The 23,219-nt window shown below is 32.0% G+C and overlaps 1 protein-coding gene across 2 annotated transcripts in view; it reads left to right on the forward strand.

Moving 5' to 3' along the window:
• The window catches only part of LOC127735833 (endophilin-A3-like), a 59,057-nt gene that overhangs the window by 19,606 nt on the left and 16,232 nt on the right, over window positions 1–23,219 (forward strand). For both annotated transcript variants that reach the window (XM_052246221.1, XM_052246222.1), the window contains exon 5: window positions 15,339–15,472. In XM_052246221.1, the coding sequence (XP_052102181.1) occupies window positions 15,339–15,472 (134 nt within the window). The remainder of the gene's footprint in view (window positions 1–15,338; window positions 15,473–23,219) is intronic.

The raw sequence follows: 23,219 nt of genomic DNA on the forward strand, positions 1-23,219 counted from the left end.
GTAGCAGAGAAAAAGGCTGTATAGGGTGGTTAGCCTGAAACAGATGATATAGAATGCACATACATGATATAAACAGAAAAAGGCTATATGGGGTGATTAACCTAAAGGGATGATATGAAATGAACATACATGACATAAACAGAAAAGATATAAGGAATAAATTTAGACTAAGACAGGAAATACATTGTTAGTTGTGTAGCATCTGTCCTTAATGTGATGAACCTTAACAAAAGATGGTTGGTGGGTAAAACACTTTACCAGGGAGTGCCATAATCTTAGGGGATACACTTCAGACAGAGACACTATACCCAATTCTAACCCCAAGGTTTTCCCTCAAGAGTGTAAATGTTACTTAATAAAAGGACTTAAGAAATATATAGATGAATCCACTAACTGATATAAAGCTTCAGAATAAGCCGAGATCTGTTACAAAATATGGTTTTATTATAAATATCAAGTGTATTACATTAGTAGAACTTTATTACAAGTGGCGATATATGCATGATATGGATCGGTCTTTAATCCCATTCATCTCTGACTGTTAGTAATACAAGTAAAGGAAACGTGTCATTAACCTACTTATATGGCAGTTTAAGGGGATGAAAGATATATACTAATACTGATTTATTGTAATTATATAGTACACTTCTCTTCTGTTGTCAGGGCCTCTGTGGCTGAAGGGTCTAAGTTGTACTGTACCACTAGCCTGTCAACATTGAAGTTGTGTAGGGGTCTCTGTGGCTGAGTGGTCTAAGTAGTACTGTACCACTAGCTTGTCGACATTGAAGTTGTGTAGGGGCCTCTGTGGCTGAGTGGTCTAAGTAGTACTGTACCACTAGCCTGTCAACACTTGAGATTGTGAGTTCTAGGGCCTCTGTGGCTGAGTGGTCTAAGTAGTACTGTACCACTAGCCTGTCAACATTGAGGTTGTGTAGGGGCCTCTGTGGCTGAGTGGTCTAAGTAGTACTGTACCACTAGCCTGTCAACACTGAGATTGTGAGTTCTAGGGCCTCTGTGGCTGAGTGGTCTAAGTAGTACTGTACCACTAGCCTGTCAACATTGAGGTTGTGTAGGGGCCTCTGTGGCTGAGTGGTCTAAGCAGTACTGTACCACTAGCCTGTTAACATAGAGGTTGTGTAGGGGCCTCAGTGGCCGAGTGGTCTAAGTAGTACTGTACCACTAGCCTGTCAACATTGAGGTTGTGTAGGGGCCTCTGTGGCTGAGTGGTCTAAGTTGTACTGTACCACTAGCCTTTCAACATTGAGGTTGTGTAGGGGCCTCTGTGGCTGAGTCGTCTAAGTTGTACTGTACCACTAGCATGTCAACATTGAGGTTGTGTAGGGCCTCAGATGCCGAGTGGTCTTAGTAGTATACTGTACCTGTGACTAGCCTGTCAACATTGAGGTTGTGTAGGGGCCTCTGTGGCTGAGTGGTCTAAGTAGTACTGTACCACTAGCCTGTCAACATTGAGGTTGTGTAGTGGCCTCTGTGGCTGAGTGGTCTAAGTAGTACTGTTCCACTAGCCTGTCAACATTGAGGTTGTTTAGGGGCCTCAGTGGCCGAGTGATCTAAGTAGTACTGTACCACTAGCCTGTCAACATTGAAGTTGTGTAGGGGCCTCAGTGGCCGAGTGATCTAAGTAGTACTGTACCACTAGCCTGTCAACATTGAAGTTGTGTAGGGGCCTCAGTGGCCGAGTGGTCTAAGTAGTACTGTACCACTAGCCTGTCAACATTGAAGTTGTGAGTTGCAACCCCACAAGTGTCAGGTGCATTCCACTCCAATCTTAATTGACTTTGATTGCTGCTTTTCTTGCAGATAGTCCGTGGTTCTCTCTTGGCACTAAGGCTCCCTCCACCAATAAAAAACTGGCTGCCATGATGAATCCAATAGTACTAAAGTGACGTTAAACACCAAATATCAACCAATCAATCAATCTTAAGTTGTCCACAGCATGTTCTTCTTGCATATTTCAAGTCTTGATTTGTCACATGCTCAAATTACAGAAGCTGATTTCAAAATACAGCTCAGTTTCCGTTACTGCGTAGCAAGCTAAATACATTGAGGGCAAACAAATTGAGTAGAACAGGATAAACTTTAAAGTTATGTTTCAAACATTTGTTAATATTATGATTTTTGTCTTGCTTGAGACTTCCTCGCAGTATGGGAGACATGGGTATTAGTACTATTACTATCCGGCGGCAACGGGGATGTAAACTATTTGTATAAAGCTTTATATTTCAGAAGGTAGAAGACCTGGATGCTTCATACCTTGTTTGCAGATACCTTATGTTATGAAGCTTCCATCTGTCATATGTGTCTTTTGTCCTTGATTTCATTTTCATGGTTCAGCGACAGCTTGAAAATTTTTTTTTTCATGTGAATTTCTCACTTATGAGTAGTAGGATAACTATATTTGGTATATGGGCTCCTTGCAACACCTACATGTCCATCAGACAGATTTCACCAGACCTTGACCTCATTTCATGGATCAGTGATCAAGGTGAAAGTTACGTGATTAGGACCGTTTCTCAGATATTATAAGCAGTAGGTCAACTATATGTGGTGTATGGAATGATTGTAAAGGGCACATGTTAGTCTGGCAGGTTTCATCTGACCTTGACCTCATTTTCATGGTTCATTGGTCAAGGTTAAGTTTTTTGTGTTTTGATCTGTTTTTCAAGTACTGTAAGCAATAGGTCAACTATATTTAGTGTATGGAATGATTGTAAGGTGTACATATCTGTCTGGCCTGGTTCATCTGATCATGACCTCTTTATCATAGAACATTTATAATGTTAAGTTTTTATGATACTTGTAGTAAAAACCTTCATGTTACAGACTTTCAACCTAAATTTGATGATAAGGAAAACAGGCGAGACATTTCAGGGTGTGCCATCTTGTTTTTTTAATAACAATTGCTGATATGTCTAAAACATGAATAGGATGGGACCCCGGGGATCTTTACAAACAATTTTGTAAGGTTGATTCTGTCTATATGTAATGGAAATACATGTACATGTATATCAAATTAAAGGTACAAAATAGTATGTAAATGTAGTATGTACTTGAATTAAGTTCTTTATGATATATTTAAGTTCAATTTTATAAATGAGGTTGAAAAAAAGACCTGTCAATTTTCATGGCCCTTATTGTATATGAATATTTGAGTGTTTGTTAGTTAGATTCTAGTACTCCTTTATCCTCAACCAAGAATACCACTGCTATGAAAATGTGCATATGTAGTACTCCACAGTAAGGTGTGCAGTTTCACATTTTGGCCCCAGTGGATTTTTCCAAATAGGAAAGCTATTGTGTAATAAAATTCATTGTTGAGTAGCTGAAGATTAATATAGCCTTCAAAGTGGGTTTATATGAACATCAAGATTGCATTATGTATGTATTATGGGCTGTTTTCTGTATGACAGTCTTTTTTTTTCATATTCATAACACATAATAGTCCAGAAATTATTGTAATGTTTTTTCCCCTGTTTTGTCCCACAAACTTTGTGATTCGATTTTATAAAAAAATGAGGCAAAAGCCACCCAATTTTTACTTGATCATTTGATAGATTATAATTATATTAATGTCATTAGTTTCAGAAAAGGTATCATTCAAAGGGATTGAAATTCCAGTCTGAACCAAATTTTGGGGGAAGTTGCCGCTTTTTGCAATATTTTATGGTAAATAAATGCAGAATGTTACCATTGATACACAGGAAAGGAAAAAAAAATCACCATATTAACTGTTGAAATCAAACCTTTGGAAGATACTGATGACATACATGCATATGTATTAGAACACCAGGAATAGAAGATGATTAAACATTTTGTGGGTCAATTATAAAAATATGATTCCTAATTGTGGAGTTCTTCCTTGACCAGGAAATTAAAAAAAATCTTTTAGTTCAGCTTCTATGTGTATTTATTAGGGCCTCGCCAAATGGCGGCCGCCCTATAGTGATCCGTCTGTCTGTCTGTCCGTCCGTAACAAAACGTGTCCGCTCTATATCTAGAGAACCGTTACGATTTCAAAGTTTATACTTGACATGTATATTAACCAACACCAGAGGATGTGTCATAATGTATGTACAACTTCCTAGGTCAAAGGTCAAGGTCAAAAACTTTGGTTTTAGTTGACAACCCCATGTCCTATGGTAAAGATCGTGTCCGCTCTATTTCTTGAGAACCGTTATGATTTCAAAGTTTATACTTGATATGTATATTAACCAACACCAGAGGGTGTGTCATAATGTATGTACAACTTCCTAGGTCAAAGGTCAAGGTCAAAAACTTTGGTTTTAGTTGACAACCCCATGTCCTATGGTAAAGATCGTGTCCGCTCTATATCTTGAGAACCGTTATGATTTCAAAGTTTATACTTGATATGTATATAAACCAACACCAGAGGGTGTGTCATAATTTATTAACAACTTCCTAGGTCAAAGGTCAAGGTCAAAAACTTTGGTTTCATTTGACAACCCCATGTCCAATGATAAAGATACAAATTTTTTACCACACATTATTCACAGCAGGGTCCACAGAGATGGCTCCCATCTCAATGATATCTAGTTTTCTCCTTCAAACAAGATAGATAAAAATATTGGATTTTATACACATTTATTTTCTTAAGATATGAGTGATATTTTTAAGGAAATAAAACATGAACATGTAATTACTATTTTATTTATAGAAATATTTTATGCAAATAATGAATCAGGATATGTTTTGTCATGACTTACATATTTTGTTCTATATTCTGAACTTCTATATAAGGGGTTCATAATTACACTTCCATGTATTATTTAACACAATACCAAACAATGGAAAAGATTTAAATCTTAGCAACAGATTATGAGAATTGAATATTAATTGGTTTTTGATCTTACTAACCTGTTGTTGTTTACTTTATGGTAGTAATTTTACGTCATAAAAATGTTTGACAGGAAAAAGTCTGTAAGGAAATTATTTTTTAACAATCTAAATAAAATAATCAAAGAAAGAAAAAAGTTATTTTTTGTAAGAAAAATGGATACCTCTAAATTTGTCCTCTTTAATTGTGCCTTGTACCAAAAATGTCTTCCCCATAGGTGATTTGTACCAAATATGTCTTCACCAAAGATATTCACTTTTACTTATTATTATAAATAAGGTGTTTTGTACAAAATAAATCAAGGTTTTCTAAAATTTCAGTGGTAATGATTTCATAAAAAAGCAACTTTTTTCTATTACCAGTATATGATTTTATATAACAAAGGACAAAATCATGTGTAACTGTTGTATGTATATATGGCAGTTATTATTCCTATGTGCCAGTAGTATAGAATCACCAAGCTCATATTCTTATTGGTAAATTGGTATTGACAGGATATAGAGTGAACATCTATGTAAAGGGACTACTCTTTTCCAATAATCGATAATGTATGCATTTGGCAGTCTTTTTATCTGTGAACAATTTAATCATCCTAATTACTAAGGGACCTATTATTTATGAAAATGACAAGTGGAAAGACAGTGTTTTTGACAAGTTATAACAAGTAGTGATTGCTTTAATTGGTTCATTGTATTCATGCTGACATGCAAATACACAATTACTCTTGTAAAGGTTGTAATGTATACGGAGATTTATTTTGTGGATTTTGATTGTATGTTATTCTTTTGTCTAATTATATAAACAACAAAAGAAAAGTTTTTTCAAAAACAGATTGACTCTTTTCATCATGGTGCTGGTATCTGAAAAAAATACACAGAATCAATATCTTTTGTTAGATACTTAATTTTGTTTTGACTTTGTTTTTTAGAGGAATATCATGAATTATAGTTGTCTCAGGAGCCTATTCATGAGGGTAGTAATTGGGCAACCTACAAGACAAATGCCTGTAAAATATTTGTTAAAATAACGTTTGATGCTTGACGGTAAAGGGCATTCTTACCCTCATTCAATTGATGTATAAAATGTCCAACCAACACCTAAAATTTGAAATATTTTAACCTAAATTTGGTCATATAAAGTATGAAGTGTATTAACATTCAACAGTGCCTAAAGTATAGATTCTAATGTATTAACATTCAACAGTGCCTAAAGTATAGATTCTAATGTATTAACATTCAACACAGTGCCTAAAGTATAGATTCTAATGTATTAACATTCAACAGTGCCTAAAGTATAGATTCTAATGTATTAACATTCAACAGTGCCTAAAGTATAGATTCTAATGTATTAACATTCAACACAGTGCCTAAAGTATAGATTCTAATGTATTAACATTCAACAGTGCCTAAAGTATAGATTCTAATGTATTAACATTCAACAGTGCCTAAAGTATAGATTCTAATGTATTAACATTCAACAGTGCCTAAAGTATAGATTCTAATGTATTAACATTCAACAGTGCCTAAAGTATAGATTCTAATGTATTAACATTCAACACAGTGCCTAAAGTATAGATTCTAATGTATTAACATTCAACAGTGCCTAAAGTATAGATTCTAATGTATTAACATTCAACACAGTGCCTAAAGTATAGATTCTAATGTATTAACATTCAACAGTGCCTAAAGTATAGATTCTAATGTATTAACATTCAACAGTGCCTAAAGTATAGATTCTAATGTATGAACATTCAACAGTGCCTAAAGTATAGATTCTAATGTATGAACATTCAACAGTGCCTAAAGTATAGATTCTAATGTATGAACATTCAACAGTGCCTAAAGTATAGATTCTAATGTATGAACATTCAACCGTGCCTAAAGTATAGATTCTAATGTATGAACATTCAACCGTGCCTAAAGTATAGATTCTAATGTATGAACATTCAACCGTGCCTAAAGTATAGATTCTAATGTATGAACATTCAACCGTGCCTAAAGTATAGATTCTAATGTATGAACATTCAACCGTGCCTAAAGTATAGATTCTAATGTATGAACATTCAACCGTGCCTAAAGTATAGATTCTAATGTATTAACATTCAACCGTGCCTAAAGTATAGATTCTAATGTATTAACATTCAACCGTGCCTAAAGTATAGATTCTAATGTATTAACATTCAACCGTGCCTAAAGTATAGATTCTAATGTATTAACATTCAACCGTGCCTAAAGTATAGATTCTAATGTATTAACATTCAACCGTGCCTAAAGTATAGATTCTAATGTATTAACATTCAACCGTGCCTAAAGTATAGATTCTAATGTATTAACATTCAACCGTGCCTAAAGTATAGATTCTAATGTATTAACATTCAACCGTGCCTAAAGTATAGATTCTAATGTATTAACATTCAACCGTGCCTAAAGTATAGATTCTAATGTATTAACATTCAACCGTGCCTAAAGTATAGATTCTAATGTATTAACATTCAACAGTGCCTAAAGTATAGATTCTAATGTATTAACATTCAACAGTGCCTAAAGTATAGATTCTAATGTATTAACATTCAACAGTGCCTAAAGTATAGATTCTAATGTATTAACATTCAACAGTGCCTAAAGTATAGATTCTAATGTATTAACATTCAACAGTGCCTAAAGTATAGATTCTAATATATTAACATTCAACAGTGCCTAAAGTATAGATTAAAGTGTATTAACATTCAACAGTGCCTAAAGTATAGATTAAAGTGTATTAACATTCAACAGTGCCTAAAGTATAGATTCTAATGTATTAACATTCAACAGTGCCTAAAGTATAGATTCTAATGTATTAACATTCAACAGTGCCTAAAGTATAGATTCTAATGTATTAACATTCAACAGTGCCTAAAGTATAGATTCTAATGTATTAACATTCAACAGTGCCTAAAGTATAGATTCTAATGTATTAACATTCAACAGTGCCTAAAGTATAGATTAAAGTGTATTAACATTCAACAGTGCCTAAAGTATAGATTAAAGTGTATTAACATTCAACAGTGCCTAAAGTATAGATTCTAATGTATTAACATTCAACAGTGCCTAAAGTATAGATTCTAATGTATTAACATTCAACAGTGCCTAAAGTATAGATTCTAATGTATTAACATTCAACAGTGCCTAAAGTATAGATTCTAATGTATTAACATTCAACAGTGCCTAAAGTATAGATTCTAATGTATTAACATTCGACAGTGCCTAAAGTATAGATTCTAATGTATTAACATTCGACAGTGCCTAAAGTATAGATTCTAATGTATTAACATACAACAGTGCCTAAAGTATAGATTCTAATGTATTAACATTCAACAGTGCCTAAAGTATAGATTCTAATGTATTAACATTCAACAGTGCCTAAAGTATAGATTCTAATGTATTAACATTCAACAGTGCCTAAAGTATAGATTCTAATGTATTAACATTCAACAGTGCCTAAAGTATAGATTCTAATGTATTAACATTCAACAGTGCCTAAAGTATAGATTAAAGTGTATTAACATTCAACAGTGCCTAAAGTATAGATTCTAATGTATTAACATTCAACAGTGCCTAAAGTATAGATTCTAATGTATTAACATTCAACAGTGCCTAAAGTATAGATTCTAATGTATTAACATTCAACAGTGCCTAAAGTATAGATTCTAATGTATTAACATTCAACAGTGCCTAAAGTATAGATTCTAATGTATTAACATTCAACAGTGCCTAAAGTATAGATTCTAATGTATTAACATTCAACAGTGCCTAAAGTATAGATTCTAATGTATTAACATTCAACAGTGCCTAAAGTATAGATTCTAATGTATTAACATTCAACAATGCCTAAAGGTATAGATTCTAATGTATGAAAGGTCATTTGTAAAATGCATGTTTCATTTCAGATTGATGGTTTTGTGGGTTTCATGATACATTGTAGTATTTTATTGATAAATTACTACAGATGATTTTAGATACATACTTTGAAGAGTGAAGACATCACTGAAATAAAAAAATGTTATGCTTGATTTAATCTGAGTGATTGATGAGTTGGTAAAGAATTAATAATAAACAAGGGTTAGGCAACTTCTTTGTGTCCTTTATAGACCATTGAACATGTCAAATATCTACGATTGCTGAAGTTGTTAAATATTAACTTTTGCTTCAAAATAATTTTAGAAAATCTAACTTTAATATAAAATCTAAAAAATAAGTAATGGAGAACAGTCATTTTCCTCCTTAGTAATTTTAAATATCACAAATTGAAAAAAATGTGATATACACAGCCTTGCATTGCAAACAAATCTCCTTATATATTTATTTTCATCACTACATTTGTACTCAGCTATCACTCGATCATTCTTTATCTATTATCTCAAATTCCTGAGAGGGTCTTTTTATTTATCAACTTAACAGAGAGGAAGTCTTCCTTTATGACAAGTGTTGGTCATATATCTCTGCATATGAAATATTAAACATTTATTTCCCGTGCCGAAGGGAGATATGAAGATTTGTTCACCCAAGAATATTCATATTTCACGAGGGCTCTGCCCGAGGGAAATATGATTTTTCGAGGGTGAGCAAATCTTCATATCTTCCGAGGCAAAGGGAAATGAATCTTTTATTCCACTGCCTATGCTTTGTTTACTATCAATACATTAAGTATTATTTTGATTACATTTTTTTTCTTATCCGCTTGTTTTTGTAAGTCAAACTAAACACGACATACCAATTGATAAACAGTAAGGATCAAAATTTAATTATAAGTCTTTTTGTTTTATCGTCTGAAATAAATTTGAACATGATAATGATTTTTGCTATCGCTATTTTAAGAAGAATAAGAAGTTCAAAACGTTATGTACATTAACCGCGCGTAACGTCGCACGAAGTAATCCCGACATTTCAGAGGGGAATATGATCCTCAGAATGGAATATGAAGATTTGTTCAATGACACGTGGGATAATCTCAACCAATCAAATATTGATTAAACTATCAATATGTTTAAACAGTGGAATAATAACTTTTATAATATCTTAAAAAGCATGATTAATTTCCTTTTTGAAGTTATGACAGTAAAGGATATTTTCATTTTCTGTCATATGTATGGAACAATATATGTTAGTTTTATTGACCATTTTAAATCTCTTTAGAGGTAAACAAGACCTTATAAAAGTTGACATCAATATCTGTAAATAAGTTTCTTTTAAATATTTATTCAGATAATTACTCAATATTGTCACCTACGAATCTAATGATATAAGACTGATGAAATGACTTAAGCTGGATAACTTTATAAGAAGATATTGAGCCTGTCGGTAAAGTCATTCCTTCTAAAAATAAATCCCATGTTTACAGGATTGTTATTACTTATGTATTTATAATTTAATCCTTATAATCCCATGAAACATTAATGTGGCTATGTGTGTTGATTTCTCTGTTTTTCTTTAAGGTTGACTTATTTTCTCAGTTATTTTATGTAATATGTATAATTGTTGTCAATTGTGTATGTACTGATCTGTGACCTCATTTTCATGATTCAATGAAAGACAAATTTTTAGCCCAATGATTTTATCAATGGTTACTCAACTGCTATAAGTTAGATGGACTATATTTGGCCATGGTAGATGGATCATTTTAATGTGAACTTGTCCTGTAAAACACATTTCATGTTACCTTGAGCTATTCTTTCAATAATCAACAATCCCGTTTTACGATATATATAAAAATAAGAAGATGTAGTATGATTGCCAATGAGACTGCTCTCCACCCAAGACCAAATGACATAGAAGTTAACAACTATAGGTCACCGTAAAGTCTTTAATAATGAGCAAAACCCATACCACATAGTAAGGTATAAAAAGCCCCAAAATTACAAATGTTAAACAACTCAAATAAGAAATGCACTTTAAAATTCTTTATCGGCATGAGTGGTTTTATGAAAATAAGGAGATTTTGATATGTCTGCCAATGAGATAACAATCCAAAGCATAGGGTTTTCTAATCAAATGTGAAAACTGATAGTCATATTTCTGAATATATATATGTATATATATACAATGTTTATGGAATTTTCTTACACCCTTATTAGTGCAATTATCTTTTTATTACTACGAAGTCAGCTAATTCCATAAATATCTTGACATAAAGTGACTATACAGTTTATAGATTATCTATCCACAGGCTATGGGTTATCAGACAATTGTTGTATAATCTTTAAATAGTTGAGGTTGTAAGGTCTATTTAACATTTGTAGTGTGAAGTAAATATAGTTTTATCATTCAAGTAGTTTTAAGAACTGATCAATCGTAACCTGTAACAGATATACACATACTGATTAGAAAAATTGTAGAAGAAATTTTTAGATCATATTGCAGTTAAGTTTACATAAACCTTTATGACCATTTTCCATAGATTTTGAGGGTAGTAGTGAAGACTTTGTTAAAATCCAGAATATTTGTGTCTGTAGGTACCTACAAAAAACAGATAAATCAACAGGAATTATTACTAAGGTCTCAACGCCCTTATTAATTTAAGTTAACTTAACAGAAGTGGCTCTTTTTGTTGAGATGAATCAAAGGAGATGTGGTGTATAAGTCAATAGACAAAAACACAAATCACCAAAAGAGGGAGACATACAGTCTAACTCTTAAACAATTGACAGATGTATCTATACCAAGCTCTATATCACTTTGTTAAGTCTATTTTGTTGTATGAAAATAGTCAAACTTTTGGTTTTAGCTAGACTGTTGATGTTATTTCAGTAAAGTTGTTCACTACATTGTTAAATATGTTTGTCATTATGACCTGTAATGTTATAACTTCTGATGCATCTGATATGGTATCATGATTTTTTTTCCCTCTGTGATCAACTGGTAGAGTGGCAAGACTTATTTTGCTTCTCTGTGATCAATTAAGCATACTGGTAGAGTGGGAAGACTTATTTTGCTTCTCACCTTTGAAAAATAATAACAGAGGTAATATTCTATAGTGCTCTACTTCATCAATAGAAAATTCTGTAAATCTGACTGGCTCTCAACGGCCTGGCCAGAAAATTTCATATCTGACTAATTTTCAACAGTGTGGCCAGAAAATCCTTTAGATCTAACTGACATTCAATGGCCTGGCCATAAATTCTGTAAATCTGACTGGCTCTCAACGGCCTGTCCAGAAAATCCCACATCTGAATGAATTTCAACAACGTGGCCTGAAAATCCTTTAGATCTGACTGATATTCAACATCCTGGCCAGAAATTCTGTAAATCTGACTGGCTCTCAACGGCCTGGCCAGAACATCCTTTAACTTTGACATACAGTAGCCTGTTTCTGACTCTGACATTCAATTATATGGCCAGAAAATCCTGATTTCAATTCTGACATTAAATGGTTTGGTCTCATGTTCTCATAGAATTGGTACATTTAGGATAAATAACATGCTGTAATGGCTCTTTTATTTTTGTTTGTATAAGGATGCAAATATGTTTAGCCCACATGTTTTCACTTATTCCTATATTATAGCTCATACATTGATTTTGTCTGTAAACTTTCTGTAAACTTTCTAGACACTTGTTAGTTGATTTTGTTTGGAAACAATAAGTGTGATAGAATTCCTAACGGCTTTTTCCTGTTACCAGGAACCATGTGCCATTATTACATTAAGTTGGTCTCGGAGGTGTAACTAATTGAAATAGATCATTAATGGGTATTCATTTCAATAGGTGTTCGAGGAAATACAGTTATTAATGTCTAGTAAATCTAAAATATTGGCTAATGTTGTACAATGTACAAGATTTATCGCTTTGAAGTTAAATATTAAACTAATGTGGGATTATATATTTGAAAATGTGAAGTAAATAAGATGAACACACATCATTTTAGATGTAAATCTGTGTTGTATTGAACATGATTTCAAGAAGTTACAAAAAATTACAGAATAGTTTTTATATACACATTTAATGAGGAAGAACTGGATGGCAAAAACAATTGTGGAAGGACACAGAATTATTAGACTAAATTAAACATAATTTTTTGAATTATGAGTTACTTTTGACTGTAAGAAAATAAATAAACTCTAAACAACCAACTGCCTAAGCCTATTGGAATGAGGCTTCTTATCATCCCTGATAACCCCCCTCCCCTATTTTGCTTTTAACTTTTCACCAGAACGAACTTTAAATTTGATATTCTTATTTTCGATTTGTTTTGAAAAACTTTGATCGTTACTTTTCAGTTGTGATGTCTCACTAACTCAGATAACACTGTATATGTTTATGTTACTAATTATTGACAAACACATGAAGGCAGGGTTTAAAGATAGTTTATTATTGCTGATTTATTCCTTCTTGGTTAGACTCCATGATCAATGCTTTTAGGATTGCTAGTATATAAAAAAATAAGTCTTGTCAGGCAACTCTGGTTCCTACTCTTCTGGTTTCCTATGGTTGTAAAAAAAAGTTTTTGGTGATCCTTTGGTACTAAAGGGTGATCACCTCAAGTGTGCGATGTTATGGTTTTCTAACACCAGCTTGGTCAAACAAAAGACAAAAATTGATAATTTTCTCTGCCAAGTTCACAGCATTAAGGAGAAAGAACAAAGACTGTTTGACTCAAGAGTCAGAATAATGTTTCCAAGTGGAATGGAATGTCTATTTGTGGGCTGAAAACTTGTGTTCTCTAGTACATCAGCAAGTCATTCTTGTACAAATCAGGGTATTCCCATATCTCTAGTACATCAGCAAGTCATTCTTGTACAAATCAGGGTATTCTCATATCTCTAGTACATCAGCAAGTCATTCTTGTACAAATCAGGGTATTCTCATATCTCTAGTACATCAGCAAGTCATTCTTGTACAAATCAGGGTATTCTCATATCTCTAGTACATCAGCAAGTCATTCTTGTACAAAGCAGGGTATTCCCATATCTCTAGTACATCAGCAAGTCATTCTTGTACAAAGCAGGGTATTCCCATATCTCTAGTACATCAGCAAGTCATTGTTGTACAAATCAGGGTATTCCCATATCTCTAGTACATCAACAAGTCATTGTTGTACAAATCAGGGTATTCTTATATCTCTAGTACATCAACATCTCATTCTTGTACAAATCAGGGTATTCTCATATCTCTAGTACATCAACAAGTCATTCTTGTACAAATCAGGGTATTCTCATATCTCTAGTACATCAACAAGTCATTCTTGTACAAAGCAGGTTATTCCCATATCTCTAGTACACCAGCAAGTCATTCTTGTACAAAGCAGGGTATTCTCATATCTCTAGTACATCAGCAAGTCATTCTTGTACAAAGCAGGGTATTCTCATATCTCTAGTACATCAGCAAGTCATTCTTGTACAAAGCAGGGTATTCCCATATCTCTAGTACATCAACAAGTCATTCTTGTACAAAGCAGGGTATTCCCATATCTCTAGTACATCAGCAAGTCATTCTTGTACAAAGCAGGGTATTCCCATATCTCTAGTACATCAGCAAGTCATTCTTGTACAAAGCAGGGTATTCCCATATCTCTAGTACATCAACAAGTCGTTCTTGTACAAAGCAGGGTATTCCCATATCTCTAGTACATCAGCAAGTCGTTCTTGTACAAAGCAGGGTATTCCCATATCTCTAGTACATCAGCAAGTCGTTCTTGTACAAAGCAGGGTATTCCCATATCTCTAGTACATCAGCAAATCATTCTTGTACAAAGCAGGGTATTCCCATATCTCTAGTACATCAGCAAGTCATTCTTGTACAAAGCAGGGTATTCCCATATCTCTAGTACATCAGCAAGTCATTCTTGTACAAATCAGGGTATTCCCATATCTCTAGTACATCAGCAAGTCATTCTTGTACAAAGCAGGGTATTCTCATATCTCTAGTACATCAGCAAGTCATTCTTGTACAAAGCAGGGTATTCCCATATCTCTAGTACATCAGCAAGTCATTCTTGTACAAATCAGGGTATTCCCATATCTCATTTACATGTTATGGTTCTGCATTTGCATGTGATATTTGCCACTGGATGTTAAACAGTCATTAATCAATCATTTAATCTTCTCTCAGAAAGACTAAAAGTAGATTTTTGTATATACATATGTGGATTATATTTTCAGGAAATTGTTGAGTTGAAGGAAAAGATATGATATATGAAACAAATAACGTTAACTGATTAGAAATATTTCTTACAGGACAATATCAAAGAGGATTCATTAAAACCACTGTTTGTTTTTATATTTTGATGAGCACAGATAAAAAAGTATTAACAAAAATACCAAACACCTAGGTAAATTCAAAAAGGGGGGAGTCTGTAAAAGCTGACAATATCAAACGACTGACTATATCTACCAACAAAACGAATGGAAAACAAATGTCATATTCCTGACTTTGTAAAGGCATTTAGATATATCAAGGAATACAGTGTAAAGCAGAATTTTGTTTTGTATTTTCAGGAGAATGTTTAATTGAAGCTGGAGAAAGTTTTAAACAGTTAGCTGATTATAAATATTCCTTAGAAGATAATGTTAAACAGAACTTTTTAGAACCACTCACTCATCTACAGACGAAAGATATAAAAGAAGTCAATGTAAGCACTTTATGTAATGTATTCATTTCAGTCTTTTCTCTACAAATGTCTTTATGATGTTTTGTGATTGTTTGTTTGTTTTGAGTTGTTTTGGTGTTGTTTAAAAATCTTTCATCTGGCAACAAATGATTTAATTGATAGAAGGACGTCACCGGTTTTATATGCAATTTGTTGATTACTTAATATATTCCTTCGTAGACATATGTAGAGCGTACAACTTTGCTGATGCCATTGGTTTGCTTCAATTTTCCTGTAAGGTTTCACTTCTTTAGCACATAAAAAAAAATGAAGAACAGATACAGAAGCACTTTACATATCTTTACATATTTGTTTTCTGCAAAATATACAACTACCCCATATCCCCTCAGGCCCTTTTTCTGAAATCTGAACTACAATCATTTAACAATTAACAACTCAAAATTTACAAAAGGAATTAGGGGCCAAAAGGGGCCAAAAATAAGCATTTTTGTAACTTCCAGACATAACTTGTGTGTAAGTGTATGGATCTCTCTGACATTGTACCACAAGGTTCCATATCACAAAGGGAATGCTGGGATTGATTTTGGGGGTAATTGTCTCCAAATTTTAGGAATTAGGGGCCAAAAAGGGGCAAAAAACAAGCATTTTTCTAGTTTCATGACAATAACTTGTTTGTAAGTGTATGGATCTTTATGAAATTGTACTACAAGGTTCCATATCACAAAGGGAATACTGGGATTGATTTTTGGGGTAATTTCCTCCAAATATTAGGAAATAGGGGCCAAAAAGGGGCAAAAAACAAGCATTTTTCTAGTTTCATGACAATAACTTGTTTGTAAGTGTATGGATCTTTATGAAATTGTACTACAAGGTTCCATATCACAAAGGGAAGGCTGGGATTGATTTTGGGGGTTTTCCCTCAAAATTTTAGTAATCAGGGGCCATAAAAGGGCAAAAAAAACATGCATTTTTCTAGTTTCAGGACAATAACTTGTTTGTAAGTGTATGGATCTTTATGAAATTGTACTGCAAGGTTCCATATCACAAAGGGAAAGCTGGAATTGAGTTTGGGGTTAATTGCCCTAAACGTTTAGGAATTTGGGGCCAAAAAGGGGCCAAAAAACAAGCATTTTTCTAGTTTCCAGACAATAACTTGTGTTCAAGTGTATGAATCTCTCTGAAATTGTACTGCAAGGTACCATACCACAAAGGGAAAGCTGGGATTGAGTTTGGGGGTGATGAATCATAAGGGGGTTCAAAAAATTGGGGGGGGGGGATTTTTTTTTTCCTTTTTTTTCTTTAACATTTTCCATTTTAAATTGGTTATTTCTGATTTATATATAAAAGCAAATAATAATGATATGGTTTGAATAGGCATACATGTGAACCTCCCGACGGGAGTACAATAATCCCGTTTTCAGGGGTCTCCTCCCCCCTCCCGTTGAAAAAATCCCGTGTATGAAATTTTTCATGAATGAAAAATTTCTGCCCAACATAACATCTCAGGCATCTGGTGTAACTGACATTACCTGAAGTTATATTTTACCTGTAAATCAATTAACATGCATAATTATATGGCTTCACTTGTCAGCTTGGGTGTCAAACATACTGGTAAGCAACGATTTTTACCTCAGGCTAACTGCCGTTGTGTAACAAAAACTGTGTATTTATTGGGTTACTTCCCTTGATTTATCCTGTTTTAAGTTACTTTCCTTTTAATAATGAAAATTTTTAAAAGAATATAAATAAAATATAAATTGAACAAATAATCATAAAAGGATGGTTATTAAATGATTTTAAATGTCTTAGGACAAATAAAAAAATAATAATTTGAAAATTATTTGAGGATTCTATACTTCCTTTTAAGGCTTAAATTGAAATTTATATAATAACTATGACCCTAACTTTACAGATAGAATGAATTTCTGAGTTTGCAAATAAAAACTATTTGCAAGAGAAAAAAATAAAAAATAAAAACTATTTGCAGACAGCTAAACAAAAGTTCTGGTTGCAATGATTGTTTTATAGAATATGAAGTAAAAAATTTAAAGAACATACTGGAAAAAAACAATGTTAGATTGAACATGTAGAATATAAAGATGGAGAAACTTTATAAGTACAAGGGTACTATAAACATAATAAATTGGTTGGAAAGTTGAAGAAAACACACTTTAAAAGACCATTTTTACAGCACACGGTTACATTTACAACAAAATTAATGTCGATTAAAAACCTCCTGATCTGAGTCCTAATCTCCTGACCAAAATTTCCCAATCTCCTGATCTGAGTTTCACAGTCCATCACATGTATGAATAGGTAAATTGAAAATTTTTAAGTTCTTAGACCACTTTCATTCTGTGTCAGAAACCTATGCTGTGTCAAATATTTAATTACAATCCAAATTCAGTGCTGTATCAAGCTTGAATGTTGTGTCCATACTTGCCCCAACTGTTCAGGGTTCGACCTCTGCGGTCGTATCAAGCTGCGCCCCAGCGGAGCATTTTATTTTCTATGACGTCATATTTTAAGGGACCATGTCTAAGTGACCCTTAGTGGTGGAATGGTTAATAAAGATACTTGTATAAAACTAGATATCACTGGAATCAGAATTGTCTCTAGTTTATATTGAAATAAAAATATAGTGTACTTTTAGTATAGTAAAAAAGTTCTATCCAGAGAAAATGGGGAAAAAGTTGCCTAATCTGAACATAAAAAACCTGAAATCAGCTCATGTGCATACCCATGTAAACATGATACAGGCACATTTACCATAATCAAAACTGTATGAAATTCATAGGTTTTTACCTGGCCTTTAATAAAAATCATGTTTCAGGGTACGGTTTCCTGCTTCGAAAAGAGCTACAGTGGCTGCAAATAAGTTTTCAATTTTCACTGCCAAAACAACAGGATGTTTACAGTGTTGTCTCCCCTCAAAACATGTATATTTAATCTAATTTATAAAATTATTTTAATCATTTAACCTGTTTAAATTGAAAGCTAATTAACTAATTTATACAATCAAATACAAAAAACATGATACTTTTTCACCAATTATATGAATAAAAAGGGATTTCCCTCCATGGTTATTTTTAGTCTGGGAATAACCCCTAGTTTTTTATACGAAACTGTTTATAGCACCCTTAAGCAAAACTTTGTTTGCGATATATAAAAAATTCTCTACTTTTCTGAATCTGTACATTATATCGATTAAAATGATGTCTTACTTTAAGGATTGTGACCATCGATAGTGAAACTACAGCTCATTTTTTATGTCGCATAGTATTGGCATATTGGCCAGTGGCAAATAGTTAAACTGGCATATTCCAAACATTTCCTGTATCACATTTTCATCAGTTATACAAAGAAAAAAAATCATAAAATTGGGTTTCTTTTGAATAAATAGAATAAAAACTATGAAATAAACATAAATAAAGTTACTTTAAAAAGATTTGGTCCCTAGTATTATATGAACTAAGGTGTAGCTGAGTTGAGAAAAATACTGAAATAGTGTATTTCTTAGGCATGGCACTTGTAGCTATTTGACTATAAAAAGTACCAAATATATAATATAATGAATAAAAATGTATGTTACACTGATCAGTAGTAAAGGTCAAAGTAGAAAAAATCTACACTTTTCATGTGCAACTTTTGGTTCCAAATATATGAAAGAATGAATAAAAATATTATGACGTCGCAAAAAGATTAAAAAACTTCAAAATTTGCACACAGTCTGGTTTTCTTATATCTGGTTGCTATGTACAAATCTGTAATATTTGCATTAAATATACCAAACTGATGCTTTTAAATTAATGTATGCATGCCATATGATATTTTTCAGAATTGTTTTACTCCATTCACTAACACATTTCTATGCTAAAACCTCACTATATTATATGTTTGACCCTTTAAGCAAAACTTTGTTTGCGATATATAAAAAATTCTCTACTTTTCTGAATCTGTACATTATATCGATTAAAATGATGTCTTACTTTAAGGATTGTGACCATCGATAGTGAAACTACAGCTCATTTTTTATGTCGCATAGTATTGGCATATTGGCCAGTGGCAAATAGTTAAACTGGCATATTCCAAACATTTCCTGTATCACATTTTCATCAGTTATACAAAGAAAAAAAATCATAAAATTGGGTTTCTTTTGAATAAATAGAATAAAAACTATGAAATAAACATAAATAAAGTTACTTTAAAAAGATTTGGTCCCTAGTATTATATGAACTAAGGTGTAGCTGAGTTGAGAAAAATACTGAAATAGTGTATTTCTTAGGCATGGCACTTGTAGCTATTTGACTATAAAAAGTACCAAATATATAATATAATGAATAAAAATGTATGTTACACTGATCAGTAGTAAAGGTCAAAGTAGAAAAAATCTACACTTTTCATGTGCAACTTTTGGTTCCAAATATATGAAAGAATGAATAAAAATATTATGACGTCGCAAAAAGATTAAAAAACTTCAAAATTTGCACACAGTCTGGTTTTCTTATATCTGGTTGCTATGTACAAATCTGTAATATTTGCATTAAATATACCAAACTGATGCTTTTAAATTAATGTATGCATGCCATATGATATTTTTCAGAATTGTTTTACTCCATTCACTAACACATTTCTATGCTAAAACCTCACTATATTATATGTTTGACCCTTTAAGCAAAACTTTGTTTGCGATATATAAAAAATTCTCTACTTTTCTGAATCTGTACATTATATCGATTAAAATGATGTCTTACTTTAAGGATTGTGACCATCGATAGTGAAACTACAGCTCATTTTTTATGTCGCATAGTATTGGCATATTGGCCAGTGGCAAATAGTTAAACTGGCATATTCCAAACATTTCCTGTATCACATTTTCATCAGTTATACAAAGAAAAAAAATCATAAAATTGGGTTTCTTTTGAATAAATAGAATAAAAACTATGAAATAAACATAAATAAAGTTACTTTAAAAAGATTTGGTCCCTAGTATTATATGAACTAAGGTGTAGCTGAGTTGAGAAAAATACTGAAATAGTGTATTTCTTAGGCATGGCACTTGTAGCTATTTGACTATAAAAAGTACCAAATATATAATATAATGAATAAAAATGTATGTTACACTGATCAGTAGTAAAGGTCAAAGTAGAAAAAATCTACACTTTTCATGTGCAACTTTTGGTTCCAAATATATGAAAGAATGAATAAAAATATTATGACGTCGCAAAAAGATTAAAAAACTTCAAAATTTGCACACAGTCTGGTTTTCTTATATCTGGTTGCTATGTACAAATCTGTAATATTTGCATTAAATATACCAAACTGATGCTTTTAAATTAATGTATGCATGCCATATGATATTTTTCAGAATTGTTTTACTCCATTCACTAACACATTTCTATGCTAAAACCTCACTATATTATATGTTTGACCCTTTAAGCAAAACTTTGTTTGCGATATATAAAAAATTCTCTACTTTTCTGAATCTGTACATTATATCGATTAAAATGATGTCTTACTTTAAGGATTGTGACCATCGATAGTGAAACTACAGCTCATTTTTTATGTCGCATAGTATTGGCATATTGGCCAGTGGCAAATAGTTAAACTGGCATATTCCAAACATTTCCTGTATCACATTTTCATCAGTTATACAAAGAAAAAAAATCATAAAATTGGGTTTCTTTTGAATAAATAGAATAAAAACTATGAAATAAACATAAATAAAGTTACTTTAAAAAGATTTGGTCCCTAGTATTATATGAACTAAGGTGTAGCTGAGTTGAGAAAAATACTGAAATAGTGTATTTCTTAGGCATGGCACTTGTAGCTATTTGACTATAAAAAGTACCAAATATATAATATAATGAATAAAAATGTATGTTACACTGATCAGTAGTAAAGGTCAAAGTAGAAAAAATCTACACTTTTCATGTGCAACTTTTGGTTCCAAATATATGAAAGAATGAATCAAAATATTATGACGTCGCAAAAAGATTAAAAAACTTCAAAATTTGCACACAGTCTGGTTTTCTTATATCTGGTTGCTATGTACAAATCTGTAATATTTGCATTAAATATACCAAACTGATGCTTTTAAATTAATGTATGCATGCCATATGATATTTTTCAGAATTGTTTTACTCCATTCACTAACACATTTCTATGCTAAAACCTCACTATATTATATGTTTGACCCTTTAAGCAAAACTTTGTTTGCGATATATAAAAAATTCTCTACTTTTCTGAATCTGTACATTATATCGATTAAAATGATGTCTTACTTTAAGGATTGTGACCATCGATAGTGAAACTACAGCTCATTTTTTATGTCGCATAGTATTGGCATATTGGCCAGTGGCAAATAGTTAAACTGGCATATTCCAAACATTTCCTGTATCACATTTTCATCAGTTATACAAAGAAAAAAAATCATAAAATTGGGTTTCTTTTGAATAAATAGAATAAAAACTATGAAATAAACATAAATAAAGTTACTTTAAAAAGATTTGGTCCCTAGTATTATATGAACTAAGGTGTAGCTGAGTTGAGAAAAATACTGAAATAGTGTATTTCTTAGGCATGGCACTTGTAGCTATTTGACTATAAAAAGTACCAAATATATAATATAATGAATAAAAATGTATGTTACACTGATCAGTAGTAAAGGTCAAAGTAGAAAAAATCTACACTTTTCATGTGCAACTTTTGGTTCCAAATATATGAAAGAATGAATAAAAATATTATGACGTCGCAAAAAGATTAAAAAACTTCAAAATTTGCACACAGTCTGGTTTTCTTATATCTGGTTGCTATGTACAAATCTGTAATATTTGCATTAAATATACCAAACTGATGCTTTTAAATTAATGTATGCATGCCATATGATATTTTTCAGAATTGTTTTACTCCATTCACTAACACATTTCTATGCTAAAACCTCACTATATTATATGTTTGACCCTTTAAGGGTGCAATCAACAGTTTTTTTCTATGACGTCATATTTTAAGGGACCATGTCTAAGTGACCCTTAGTGGTGGAATGGTTAATAAAGATACTTGTATAAAACTAGATATCACTGGAATCAGAATTGTCTCTAGTTTATATTGAAATAAAAATATAGTGTACTTTTAGTATAGTAAAAAAGTTCTATCCAGAGAAAATGGGGAAAAAGTTGCCTAATCTGAACATAAAAAACCTGAAATCAGCTCATGTGCATACCCATGTAAACATGATACAGGCACATTTACCATAATCAAAACTGTATGAAATTCATAGGTTTTTACCTGGCCTTTAATAAAAATCATGTTTCAGGGTACGGTTTCCTGCTTCGAAAAGAGCTACAGTAGCTGCAAATAAGTTTTCAATTTTCACTGCCAAAACAACAGGATGTTTACAGTGTTGTCTCCCCTCAAAACATGTATATTTAATCTAATTTATAAAATTATTTTAATCATTTAACCTGTTTAAATTGAAAGCTAATTAACTAATTTATACAATCAAATACAAAAAACATGATACTTTTTCACCAATTATATGAATAAAAAGGGATTTCCCTCCATGGTTATTTTTAGTCTGGGAATAACCCCTAGTTTTTTATACGAAACTGTTTATAGCACCCACATGTAATTATAGAGAATATTAATAATGTTATATACATCAATAAAATATTTTAAGTCAGATCTATATATATATAGACACTCTACTGGAATAAACTAATTACAGAAATAAAGTAATTATATGCTGTTTCTGAACTGAATCTGAAGT

This window comes from Mytilus californianus, unplaced genomic scaffold, assembly GCF_021869535.1.
Source record: "Mytilus californianus isolate M0D057914Y unplaced genomic scaffold, xbMytCali1.0.p SCAF_3, whole genome shotgun sequence".
Taxonomy (NCBI): Eukaryota; Metazoa; Mollusca; class Bivalvia; order Mytilida; family Mytilidae; genus Mytilus; species Mytilus californianus.